Raw genomic sequence first — 14,027 nt, forward strand, 5'->3', positions numbered from 1 at the left:
CAAATTTCTTGTTAACAAACTATAGTTTTGGCAAGTCGGTTAGGACATCTACGCTGTGCATGACACAAGTAATTTTTCCAACAATTGTTTACAGACAGATTATTTCACTTTCAATTCACTGTATCACAATTCCAGTGGGTCAGAAGTATAAAGGCACTATGTTGACTGTGCATTTAAACAGCTTGGAAAATTCCAGAGAATGATGTCATGGCTTTAGAAGCTTCTGATAGGCTAATTGACATCATTTAAGTCAATTGGAGGTGTACCTGTGGATGTATTTCAAGGCCTACCTTCAAACTCAGTGCCTCTTTGCTTGACATCATGCGAAAATAAAAATTAATCAGCCAAGAACTCAGAAAAAAAACTGTAGACCTCCACAAGTCTGGTTCATCCTTGGGAGCAATGTACAAATGCATGAAGGTACCGTGTTCATCTGTACAAACAATAGTACGCAAGTATTAACACCAGGGGACCACGTCATACCACTCAGGAAGGAGACGAATTCTGTCTCCTGGAGATGAACGTACTCAATCTCAGAACAACAGCCAGGTGAAGATGAAGGAAACAGGTACAAAAGTATCTATATCCACAGTAAAAATAGTCCTATATCGACATAACCTGAAAGGCCGCTCAGCAAGGAAGAAGCCACTGCTCCAAAACCACCATAAAAAATCCAGACTACGGTTTGCAACTGCACATGAGGACAAAGATCATACTTTTTGGAGAAATGTCCTCTGGTCTGATACAAAAATAGACAAAAATAGAACTGTTTGACCATAATGACCATCGTTATGTTTGGAGGAAAAAGGGGGAGCCGAAGAACACCATCCCAACTGTGAAGCACGGGAGTGGCAGCATCATGTTGTGGGGGTGCTTTGCTGCAGGAGGGAATGGTGCACTTCACAAAATAGATGAAGGAGGAACATGAAGGAGGAAAATTATGTGGATGTATTGAAGCAACATCTCAAGACATCAGTCAGGAAGTTAAAGCTTGGTCGCAAATGGGTCTTCCAAATGGACAATGACCCCAAGCAAACTTCCAAACATGTGGCAAAATTGTTTAAGGGCAACACATCAAGGTATTTGAGTGGCCATCACAAAGCCCTGACCTTATTTCTATAGAACATTTGTGGGCAGATCTGAAAACGCGTGTGTGAGCAAGGAGGCCTACAAACCTGACTCAGTTACACCAGCTCTGTCAGGAGGAATGGGCTAAAATTCACCCAACCTATTGTGGGAAGCTTGTGGAAGGCTACCCGGAACATTTGCCCAAGTTAAACAATTTAATGGCAATGCTACCAAATACAAATTCAGTGTATGCAAACTTCTGACACACTGGGAATGTGATGAAATAAATAATGCTCTCTATTATTTTTCTGACATTTCACATTCTTAAAATAAAGTGGTGATCCTAACTGACCTAAGACAGGGACATTTTACTAGGATTAAATGTCAGGAATTGTGAAAAACTGAGTTTTAATATATTTGGCTGAGGTGTATGTTAACGTCTGACTTCAACTGTATTCACTTTCTAGCTCTAGTCTTTCTCTCTCTGTCTCTCTCTGTCTCCCCCTTGTCCCCCTTCTCCCTCCCCCTGCTCCCCCTCTCTCTCCCCCTGCTCCCCCTCTCTCTCCCCCTGCTCCCCCTCTCTCTCCCCCTGCTCCCTCTCTCTCTCCCCCTGCTCCCCCTCTCTCTCCCCCTGCTCCCCCTCTCTCTCCCCCTGCTCCCTCTCTCTCTCCCCCTGCTCCCCCTCTCTCTCCCCCTGCTCCCTCTCTCTCTCCCCCTGCTCCCCCTCTCTCTCCCCCTGCTCCCCCTCTCTCTCCCCCTGCTCCCTCTCTCTCTCCCCCTGCTCCCCCTCTCTCTCCCCCTGCTCCCTCTCTCTCTCCCCCTGCTCCCTCTCTCTCTCCCCCTGCTCCCTCTCTCTCTCCCCCTGCTCCCTCTCTCTCTCCCCCTGCTCCCCCTCTCTCTCCCCCTTCTCCCTCTGCTCTCCCCGTGCTCCCTCTCTCTCTCCCCCTGCTCCCTCTCTCTCTCCCTGCTCCCCCTCTCTCTCCCCCTGCTCCCCCTCTCTCTCTCCCGTCTCCCTCTCTCTCTCCCTGCTCCCTCTCTCTCCTTACTCCTTCACTCTCTCTTTCTCTCCTCCCTCTCTCCTTATTATACTCTCTCTTTCTCTCTCTTGTCCCTCCCAGAGGTATTGGATCAGCCTGTATTTTCATTAGATGGGGGAGGGAGGCTTGACGTGGGTCTCAGCGAGCCTTTGATATCCAACATGGTTGCCCAATAACAACAGAATCAATCAAAATAAAAAACAAATTGAGGGTGGAAAAAGTGACGGGTAAAAGGTAACAGATTTTGTGGCCACCACGGCTTTACCCCCCCCACACACACACACACACACACACACACACAGCCAGTGTCACCGTAACCACAGACTTAATTACCATGTGCGGCGGGTGTGTTTTCTTTCGGGTAAACTGTGTGTCCGCACATACTGTGTGTGTCCTGAACATACTCTGCCAGCGAAGGGACCCCACCCTGGTCTCCCCAGCTAGCTCTAATTACAACGTCTGGCCTAAGAGCATGTTTCTCCTGGCTTTAAACTAACTCCTGATAGAAACACTCTGTTATTACATCTTCTCTGGTGTGTGTGCGTGTCTGCTTTCTAGTGTGTGTTTTCTTTTGCAATCTAGAAGGGTGCAATTTTTTTTAACTGCATAATATAATAATAATACCAACTGGTAATTCATTAAAGGGTTTAATGAGCGGAGCCGAGATCAAACAATAAACGGGTGCTTTATTTTGACGTGCCACCCGCCATTAAAGGGGAAGTGTAATGAAAACATATGGCTATGGGGGTAATGGACTGGCGCTGTATCTTAAAGGGATACTATGTGATTGGGGCCTCATTGCCAGCATCCCGAAGTATCCATTTAAAACCACCACTCCTTTAATAACACACATTGGATAATGCCATAGGTTGGGCTTGGGTCAATAGTTAGCACAAGTACTGCCAATCCACCTTATTGGCTGAAACACCTCAACAGAACCTTTGCTATAGAACCTTTGTTACATACTTTTGTAATGTCATGGCTGTGCAGTTGTATGTTGTACGGGAACGGTGTGGAGACTGGAGAGGCGTGAGTGTGTGTGTGTCTGATCTGGATAAGGAGCCGACAACTCTGAGTAATCCAGCAGATATGAGAGAGAGCTCGGTCTGCAATATCCACTAAACCACCTAAACCAATACACTACCTCCATCCAAACAAATAGGGTGAAAACATAGCAACAGACTACACTGTTATACTTGTTGGTATCCAGATCAACTGTTAGAGACAGCTAAGGCTGCAGCTCAGTGTGTGTGTGTGTGTGTGTGTGTGTGTTCAGCTAATAACCGCAGGCTACAGTCAACCCCATGACCCTGCTACCACCTCTGACTGGATTTGGTGTGCACCAACATCACATAGTGTAAACATCTCTAAAAGGAATATCTAGACTCAAATCACCACGCAGGAGGATTTTAGAGTCATGCCAAATGTGGTTGGGGAGGAAAAAAAGGTTTTCTACAGTATCTCTCTGGGGATAAACCTTAGTTTAACTTACAACTTTGATTTGAATAGATTTCACGATTGATATTCGTCTGAAAAAGCGTACAGGACCTATTCTGTTTGACACATGGAAAAGGCGATCAAGTGCTCCAGTGTCATCACTCTGTGAGAGTTGCGTGTCAGAGACCTTGTCTCAACTATTTTCTTCTGGTCCTTTGTGTTAGTAGAACCCGTCAGCGGTAACAACGACGCCTATGTATTGGGTTCTGGGACCTGAAGAATTTTGGTCTCTGGTTTCATGGTTTCATCCAGAAATTGAAAACCACTGTCTCATTGTGCTCCAACTGAACACACTTGGCTAACCTTTTTTTGGTCTTCTGCTTCCATTCTTTCTCCTCTGTGGAACAGCGAGCACACAATAGCGTGTTATTCCCACATGACAGCCAAGTGTATGTGTGTGTGTGTGTGTGTGTGTGTGTGTAATCCAAAGTACTTTCCTTAGCAAGACTGCTCTCTTCCAACGAGGACTCTTAGTGGACATGTCTGTTACCAGTTATAGCAGCTCTCTGTGACTGACTGCTTTAGTACGGCTTTGTGTTAGTGCTGGGTTCCTTTTACTGTGTTTTCCTTTCCTCACCACACACACACACACACACACACACACACACCCCCCTTGTGAAGGCCCCTGGGGTATAGCTGTCCGACCCCTGCGTCCCTTTATAAAACGCTAACCTCCTTCACCACCCGCCTCTTGTTGCATGAGCTCTGAGGCTTTATAGTTCTGCTCATAACAACCGGAACTAATTCAAATCAGGACCCGGATCGTTTGGGGACTGGCTGGGCTGGGGCACGATGCCTGTTACTGTGTGCTTGTCGCTGTGTGTGTATGAGAGAGTTTGTGAGTGTTTCTGTGTATTATGTGTGTGCCTGTGTCTGATTGCTTGCGTTTCTCAGTGTGTGTTTGCGTTACTGTCTGTACTGTGTTTATGTCTGTGTGTGTTTATGTCTAAGTGTCTGTGTGTGTGTGTTTATGTCTGTGTGTGTATGTGTGTGTTTGTCTGTGTGTTTATATCTGTGTGTGTATGTCTGTGTGTGTTTATGTCTGTGTGTGTTTGTCTGTGTGTTTTTATGTCTGTGTTTGTTTATATATGTGTGTGTCTATGTGTGTATGTCTGTGTGTCTGTCTGTGTTTATGCCTGTGTGTGTCTGTGTTTATGTCTGTGTGTGTTTATGTCTGTGAGTGTCTGTGTGTGTCTGTTTATCTTTGTTTGTGTTTATGTCTGTGCGTGTTTATGTCAGTGCATGTCTGTGTTTATGTCTGCGTGTGTTTATGTCTGTGCGTGTCTGTGCCTGTCTGTGTGTGTTTATGTCTGTGTCTGTGTGTGTTTATGTCTGTGCGTGTCTGTGTTTATGTCTGTGTGTGTTTATGTCTGTGTGTGTCTGTGCCTGTCTGTGTTTATGTCAGTATGTGTTTATGTCAGTGCATGTCTGTGTTTATGTCTGTGCGTGTCTGTGTTTATGTCTGTGCGTGTCTGTGCCTGTCTGTGTTTATGTCTGTGTTTATGTCTGTGCCTGTCTGTGTTTATGTCTGTGTATGTCTGTGTTTATGTCTGTGTTTATGTTTGTGTCTGTGTGTGTTTATGTCTGTGCGTGTCTGTGTTCATGTCTGTGCGTGTCTGTGTTTATGTCTGTGTTTATATCTGTGCGTGTCTGTGTTTATGTCTGTGTTTATGTCTGTGTGTGTCTGTGTTTATGTCTGTGTGTGTTTATGTCTGCTGACGCCATTTCCGGTCACAACTTGCAGACTTGTTTACGTGTTGCTGTGCATTTTGTGCATTTTGTTGCCAACCTTACTTTGCTACCTGACAACTTTACGTTTTTTACTTTTGAATTACCGTTTATATTTTTGTTTTTTCCCCTCACTCAACTTTTTCACTCCGGACGCTTTATCTGGACGTGGTTCGTCAGGACCTCCAACAGCCGAAGCTAAGTAGTAACATTAACATGATGCCTTCTAATTGCAGTCGTTGTACTCATAATATACAGGAGAACGATCGCCTTACGGCGAGGATAGCTGTGCTACAAGCCCAGCTTCAGACACAATCGTTAGGCAAGGGTAATTTCAGTGTAGGAAAGGATGAAACAGTGTCTGTGCCACCAGTAAGTACAGACAGTAACGTTAGTAAAAATCCCCTCGCATGGTCCCCGCAGCCGGACAACTTTCTCATGGTTTCTGGAGGGAAATGCTGTAGGAATGCTCAACCTGTGTCGCTCATTCAGCCGACAGAAACTTTCAACCGGTTTTCCCCATTAAGCAGCGAGTCAGAGTCTGAGGCCGAGCCTTCTCTTGTCTCTACTCCTCCCGTTACGGGGTCTGAGATAGGATGAATCAGTCAGAGGCCACCAAGTGCAACATTGCTTCAGCGTGTAAATCAGCTAGAAAGATGTGTCGCATCGAGTAAATGTCTCTGGCCCCCTCCCAGTTAGGGGGAGTGATGAGCTCTACAGCAGAGTCTCACAACTCAATCGCTGGTTGAAAACTGTTTTCTGCCCCTCCCAAAAGATAGAATTTGTAGATAATTGGCCCTCTTTCTGGGACACCCACAAACAGGACCAAGCCTGACCTGCTGAGGAGTGACGGACTCCATCCTAGCTGGAGGGGTGCTCTCATCTTATCTACCAACATAGACAGGGCTCAAACTCATCTAGCTCCACAATAAAATAGGGTGCAGGCCAGGCAGCAGGCTGTTAGCCAGCCAGTCTGCCACTAGCACAGTCAGTGTAGTCAGTTCAGCTATCCCGATTGAGACCGTGTCTGTGCCTCGACCTGGGTTGAGCAAAACTAAACATGGAGGTGTTCGCCTTAGCAATCTCACTAGGATTAAGGCCTCCTCCATTCCTGTCATTATTGAAAGAGATCGTGATACCTCACATCTCAAAATAGGGCTACTTAATGTTAGCTCCCTTACTTCAAAAGCAATTATAGTCAATGAACTAATCACTGATCATAATCTTGATGTGATTTGCCTGACTGAAACATGGCTTAAGCCTGATGAATTTACTGTGTTAAATGAGGCCTCACCTCCTGGTTACACTAGTGACCATATCCCCCTTGCATACCGCAAAGGCGGAGGTGTTGCTAACATTTACGATACCACATTTCTATTTACCAAAAAAAAAAAGACGTTTTCATCTTTTGAGCTTCTAGTCATGAAATCTATGCAGCCTACTCAATCACTTTTTTATAGCTACTGTTTACAGGCCTCCTGGGCCATATACAGCGTTCCTCATTGAGTTCCCTGAATACTTATCGGACCTTGTAGTCATAGCAGATAATATTCAAAGTCCACAGACCCACTCCAAAAGGCTTTCGGAGCCATCATCGACTCAGTGGGTTTTGTCCAACATGTCTCTGGACCCACTCACTGTCACAGTCATACTCTGGACCTAGTTTTGTCCCATGGAATAAATGTTGTGGATCTTAATGTTTTTCTCATAATCCTGTACTATCGGACCACCATTTTATTACATTTGCAATTGCAACAAATAATCTGCTCAGACCCCAACCAAGGAGCATCAAAAGTCGTGCTATAAATTCACAAACAACACAAAGATTCCTTGATGCCCTTCCAGACTCCCTCTGCCTACCCAAGGACGTCAGAGGACAAAAATCAGTTAACCACCTAACTGAGGAACTCAATTTAACCTTGCACAATACCCTAGATGCAGTTGCAACACTAAAACCTAAAAACATTTCTCATAAGAAACTAGCTCCCTGGTATACAGAAAATACCCGAGCTCTGAAGCAAGCTTCCAGACAATTGGAACGAAAATGGCGCCACACCAAACTGGAAGTTTTCCGACTAGCTTGGAAAGAGAGTACCGTGCAGTATCGAAGAGCCCTTACTGCTGCTCGATCATCCTATTTTTCCAACTTAATTGAGGAAAATAAGAACAATCCGAAATGTATTTTTGATACTATCGTAAAGCTAACTAAAAAGCAGCATTCCCCAAGTGAGGATGGCTTTCACTTCAGCAGTAATAAATTCATGAACTTCTTTGAGGAAAAGATCATGATTATTAGAAAGCAAATTAGGAGAAAATATAAAAAACTATCGGCCTATATCGAATCTTCCATTCCTCTCAAAATTCTTAGAAAAGGCTGTTGCGCAGCAACTCACTGCCTTCCTGAAGACAAACAATGTATGCAAAATGCTTCAGTCTGGTTTTAGACCCCATCATAGCAATGAGACTGCACTTGTGAAAGTGGTAAATTACCTTTTAATGGCATCAGACGGAGGCTCTGCATCTGTCCTCGTGCTCCTAGACATTAGTGCTGCTTTTGATACCGTTGATCACCACATTCTTTTGGAGAGATTGGAAACCCAAATTGGTCAACACGGACAAGTTATGGCCTGGTTTAGATCTTATCTGTCGGAAAGATATCAGTTTGTCTCTGTGAATGGTTTGTCCTCTGACAAATCAACTGTAAATTTCGGTGTTCCTCAAGGTTCCGTTTTAGGACCACTATTGTTTTCATTATATATTTTACCTCTTGGGGATGTCTTTCGAAAACATAATGTTAACTTTCACTGCTATGCGGATGACACACAGCTGTACATTTCAATGAAACATGGTGAAGCCCCAAAATTGCCCTCGCTAGAAGCCTGAGTTTCAGACATAAGGAAGTGGATGGCTGCAAACTTTCTACTTTTAAACTCGGACAAAACAGAGATGCTTATTTTAGGTCCCAAAAAACAAAGAGATCTTCTGTTGAATCTGACAATTAATCTTAATGGTTGTACAGTCGTCTCAAATAAAACTGTGAAGGACCTCGGCGTTACTCTGGACCCTGTTTGACGAACATATCAAGACTGTTTCAAGGACAGCTTTTTTCCATCTACGTAACATTGCAAAAATCAGAAACTTTCTGTCCAAAAATGATGCAGAAAAATGAATCCATGCTTTTGTTACTTCTAGGTTAGACTACTGCAATGCTCTACTTTCCGGATACCCGGATAAAGCACTAAATAAACTTCAGTTAGTGCTAAATATGGCTGCTAGAATCCTGACTAGAACCAAAAAATGTGATCATATTACTCAAGTGCTAGCCTCCCTACACTGGCTTCCTGTCAAGGCAAGGGCTGATTTCAAGGTTTTACTGCTAACCTACAAAGCATTACATGGGCTTGCTCCTACCTATCTCTCTGATTTGGTCCTGAAGTACATACCTACACGTACGCTACGGTCACAAGACGCAGGCCTCCTAATTGTCCCTAGAATTTCTAAGCAAACAGCTGGAGGCAGGGCTTTCTCCTATAGAGCTCCATTTTTATGGAGTGGTCTGCATACCCATGTGAGAGACGCAAACTCGGTCTCAACCTTTAAGTCTTTACTGAAGACTCATCTCTTCAGTGGGTCATATGATTGAGTGTAGTCTGGCCCAGGAGTGTGAAGGTGAACGGAAAGGCTCTGTAGCAACGAACTGCCCTTGCTGTCTCTGCCTGGCCGGTTCCCCTCTTTCCATTGGGATTCTCTGTCTCTAACCCTATTACAGGGGCTGAGTCACTGGCCTACTGGTGCTCTTTCATGCTGTGCCTAGGAGGGGTGTGTCACTTGAGTGGGTTGATTCACTGATCTGATCTTCCTGTCTGGGTTGGCGCCCCCCCCTTGGGTTGTGCCGTGGCGGAGATCTTTGTGAGCTATACTCGGCCTTGTCTCAGGATGGTAAGTTGGTGGTTGAAGATATCTCTCTAGTGGTGTGGGGGCTGTGCATTGGCAAAGTGGGTGGGGTAATATCCTTCCTGTTTGGCCCTGTCCGGGGGTATCATCGGATGGGGCCACAGTGTCTCCTGACCCCTCCTGTCTCAGCCTCCAGTATTTATGCTGCGGTAGTTTGTGTCGGGGGGCTAGGGTCAGTTTGTTATATCTGGAGTACTTCTCCTGTCTTATCTGGTGTCCTGTGTGAATTTAAGTATGCTCTCTCTAATTCTCTCTTTCTTTCTCTCTCTCCGAGGACCTGAGCCCCAGGACCATGCCTCAGGACTACCTGGCATGATGACTCCTTGCTGTCCCCAGGCCACCAGGCCATGCTGCTGCTCCAGTTTCAACTGTTCTGCCTGCGGCTATGGAATCCTGACCTGTTCACCGGACGTGCTACCTGTCACAGACCTATTATTTCACCATGCTGGTCATTTATGAACATTTGAACATCTTGGCCATGTTCTGCGCAGCCAGAAGAGGACTGGCCACCCCTCATAGCCTGGTTCCTCTCTAGGTTTCTTCCTAGTTTTTGGCCTTTCTAGGGAGTTTTTCCTAGCCAACGTGCTTCAACACCTGCATTGCTTGCTGTTTGGGGTTTTAGGATGGGTTTCTGTACAGCACTTTGAGATATCAGCTGATGTACGAAGGGCTATATAAATACATTTGATTTGATTTGTTTATGTCTGTGTGTGTCTGTGTTTATGTCTGTGTGTGTTATGTCTGTGCGTGTCTGTGTTTATGCCTGTGTGTGTCTGTGTTTTTGTCTGTGCGTGTCTGTGTTTATGTCTGCGTGTCTGTGTTTATGTCTGTGTGTGTCTGTGTTTATGTCTGTGCGTGTCTGTGTTTATGTCTGTGTGTGTCTGTGTTTATGTCTGCGTGTGTCTGTGTTTATGTCTGTGTTTATATCTGTACGTGTCTGTGTTTATGTCTGTGCGTGTCTGTGTGTATTGTTTGGCTGATGGTGCAGGCAGCCTTATTAAAGTAGTGCTTTAGACTGAAGGAGTGCCAGAGAAGAGAAGAGGGGACAGACATTGGGCCAAGAGGAATCAAAGTCTATCTGGCCACACAGGAGAGTTGAGAGAGATAGGGGGAGAGAGGGAGGGAGAGGGAGAAGGAGAGAGAGAGAGAGAGAGAGAGAGAGAGAGAGAGAGAGAGAGAGAGATACAGAGAGGACTCGTGTGTATCAGCTTTACTGAAGATGCTCTTCTGCACAGATTGGCCTGTGATACTGCCATAATGGTAAACCCTGGGTTTTGATCTATGAATGAGTCTGTGCATGAGTGTGTGTGAGACCCTCGTAACAATTCACACCGTGTCTGGCACAGCTAGAAAGACTATACATGGATTTAAATGCTCTCTCTCTTCATCAAGGCTTCTCCTCTTTGAACGAAACAAAGAGCATCTGTGCAAATAGTTAGAAAATCGCTAGACCTTGTATTCACTGGGCTGTTAAAGGTGTGCTTTTATACTTCAAGTACTGAAGGTCGGCTCAGCTTTTTGTGAGGCCTCCCGTTCCAACTGAGTTGGCTGTTTGAGGTCCCGGTAAAGCTTGGGTGAAGCAGTGTGGGGTGTTATAGGGCATTAAAAAACGGGTTGTTTGGATCCTGGATTCTGATTGGTTGTGGGACAACAACTCCCGCAAAATACCATGATGTGTTAATGTCATAATTCCATTGTCCACAGCCCAAGAAGGAAATTCATAAACGTCATCTCCCTCGGGGAGAAAAGATACACATCATTTACAGTACAGGAGAGTTGAACGGGAGAGTTGAACAGATGGGTGGAACATGAGAGTTGAACATGGGAGTTGAACAGGAGAGTTGATCAGGAGAGTTGATCAGGAGAGTTGATCAGGAGAGTTGATCAGGAGAGTTGATCAGGAAAGTTGATTAGGAGAGTTGAACAGGAGAGTTGAACAGGAGAGTTGATCAGGAAAGTTGATTAGGAGAGTTGAACAGGAGAGTTGAACAGGAGAGTTGAACAGATGAGGGTACTGAGTGGGCCTGTGGAGAGGGGTAGTGAGCTGGAAGTTGAGTGAACTGGACGAACCCTAGCTGACCGTGTTGTGAGGTGTGTGTACAGTGGGTGTTTGATGTACTGTAGGTATCCTTTCTCCTCTGTCACCTCACTTGAGTCTTAGGTATAACGGGTTTGTGGAAAAGTGTGTGTATTCAGTACAACTAGTCTGGGTTTCGGATCGTGTGTGTGTGTGTGTGTATATGATGATGATAATGCGTGTATGATGATGATAATGTGTGTATGATGATGATGTGTGTATGATGATGATGATAATGTGTGTATGATGATAATGCGTGTATGATGATGATAATGTGTGTATGATGATGATGTGTGTATGATGATGATGATAATGTGTGTATGATGATAATGTGTGTATGATGGTGATAATGTGTGTATGATGATGATTTGTGTATGATGATTATTTGTGTATGATGATGATGATAATATGTGTATAATGATGGTAATGTGTGTACGATGATGATAATGTGTATATGATGATGATTTGTGTATGATGATGATGATAATGTGTGTATGATGATAATAATGTGTTTATGATGATGATGATAATGTGTGTATGATGATGATTTGTGTATGATGATGATGATAGTGTGTGTGATGATGGTAATGTGTGTATGATAATGATTTGTGTATGATGATAATGTGTGTATGATGATGATAATGTGTGTATGATGATGTGTATGTCTCACCTGTGTCTCAGGTATGATGGGCCCATCCTCTGGTGAGGACCTGAAGCAGGTAGAGAGGGGAGAGGCCACGATGACAGGACTGGGCCTGATGAAACCACTCAGGTCACAGCTGGGGATGTCATTTTCCTCCTGCAATACGATTCAATATGAAGACGAGTCAATACGAGTAATACAATTCAATATAATTGAATACGATGAAATACAATTCAATATGAGTCAATACAATTCAATATGAGTCACTGTGAGTCAATACAATTCAATATGAGTCACTGTGATTCAATACAATTCAATTCAGTTCAATATGATTCAACATAATTAAATTAAATACAAAATAATTCAATAAGATTCAATACAATTCAACATGATCTAATTTAATACAATTGAATTCAATATCTTTTTCAACTATATTTCACCTTCTTCATGACCAGGGTGTCCATGACATAGAAGACATTCCAGGGGATCCACACGGTGCGGTACTGTATCAGGAACGGAGCCCGCTCGAAACTCAGGGTCAGACTGGCCCCACCGTTGGTCAACAGGTCAAACCTGGAGAGATGGAGAGAGATGGAGAGAGGTGGAGAGAGATGGAGAGAGATGGGGTTAGAGGTGGAGAGAGATGGGGTTAGAGGTGGAGAGAGGTGGAGAGAGATGGCGTTAGAGGTGGAGAGAGATGGAGAGAGATGGGGTTAGAGGTGGAGAGAGATGGAGAGAGATTGGGTTAGAGGTGGAGAGAGATGGGGTTAGAGGTTGAGAGAGATGGGTTTAGAGGTGGAGAGAGATGGAGAGAGATGGGTTTAGAGGTGGAGAGAGATGGGGTTAGAGGTGGAGAGAGATGGAGAGAGATGGAGAGAGATGGGTTTAGAGGTGGAGAGAGATGGGGAGATGGGGTTAGAGGTGGAGAGAGATGGAGAGAGATGGGGTTAGAGGTGGAGAGAGATGGAGAGAGGTGGAGAGAGATGGGGTTAGAGGTGGAGAGAGATGGAGAGAGATGGGGTTAGAGTTTGAGAGAGATGGAGAGAGATGGGGTTAGAGGTGGCGAGAGATGGAGAGAGATGGGGTTAGAGGTGGAGAGAGATGGAGAGAGATGGGGTTAGAGTTTGAGAGAGATGGAGAGAGATGGGGTTAGAGGTGGAGAGAGATGGAGAGAGATGGGGTTAGAGGTGGAGAGAGATGGAGAGAGATGGGGGGAGAAGTGGAGAGAGATGGAGAGAGATGGGGTTAGAGGTGGTGACGGAAACACACAGGCATGTACATTCACACAGAGAGACAGGCGGACGAACGCATGGACAGACACACACAGGCACGCACACACATCCCCCTTCAGCCCACACACACAATCAGTAGAAAGGACATTTTACATGTTCACACATTTCCTCCTGGTTGTTCTTGGGCCCTGGAGACAGAGATCTCTGTATCTTTGACACTGATGGAGGTAGAGTGTGGATGAAGGGTGATCAGACTGTCCTGTTCTAATTGTCTCTCCTGTCTAGTATGTCTAACCTGAGGCTCTCTCTCTCTTTCCCGCTCCCTCTCCCTGCTATATCTCTCCCTCTTCCTTTCTCAGAACAAAACATGTTTCTGTTCTTTCTCCTATACTGAAAATAAGATGATGGGGCCAATTATTATTGGATGTGTGTGTGTGTTTGTGTGTGTGTGGTGAGAGAGAGCTTCGTTTGGCTAGCTAACTTTGTCTTTTAACATGTAGCAGGCCTATAGGGAGAGCCATCCGTGTGGAAGAGAGAGAAGGTCCCCTAAGTCCTGTCCTATATTCTGTGTCTGGAGGGGGCTGGTGGGGTGAAGTGTGAAGACACACACGCAACACATACAGAAAGTGCATAGATAAAAGAACACACTCATGCAAGCACAGACAAGCAGTGACACCAACATCCAATCTGTTATGACCAGATATATTGTTATTTACACTACATGGCCAAAAGTATGTGGGCACCTTCTCGTCAAACATCTCAATCCACAATCATGGGCATTAATATGGTCC

General features: G+C 44.9%; 1 protein-coding gene across 11 annotated transcripts in view; it reads right to left on the bottom strand.

Moving 5' to 3' along the window:
* The window catches only part of LOC110533185 (teneurin-3), a 410,089-nt gene that overhangs the window by 60,393 nt on the left and 335,669 nt on the right, over window positions 1–14,027 (bottom strand). For all 11 annotated transcript variants that reach the window (XM_036933606.1, XM_036933607.1, XM_036933605.1 and 8 more), the window contains 2 exons: window positions 12,445–12,577; window positions 12,032–12,160 (listed from right to left, as the gene is read on the bottom strand). In XM_036933606.1, coding sequence (XP_036789501.1) covers window positions 12,032–12,160; window positions 12,445–12,577 — 262 coding nt within the window. The remainder of the gene's footprint in view (window positions 1–12,031; window positions 12,161–12,444; window positions 12,578–14,027) is intronic.

Source organism: Oncorhynchus mykiss, chromosome 10 (assembly GCF_013265735.2).
Source record: "Oncorhynchus mykiss isolate Arlee chromosome 10, USDA_OmykA_1.1, whole genome shotgun sequence".
In the NCBI taxonomy this organism is placed as follows: Eukaryota; Metazoa; Chordata; class Actinopteri; order Salmoniformes; family Salmonidae; genus Oncorhynchus; species Oncorhynchus mykiss.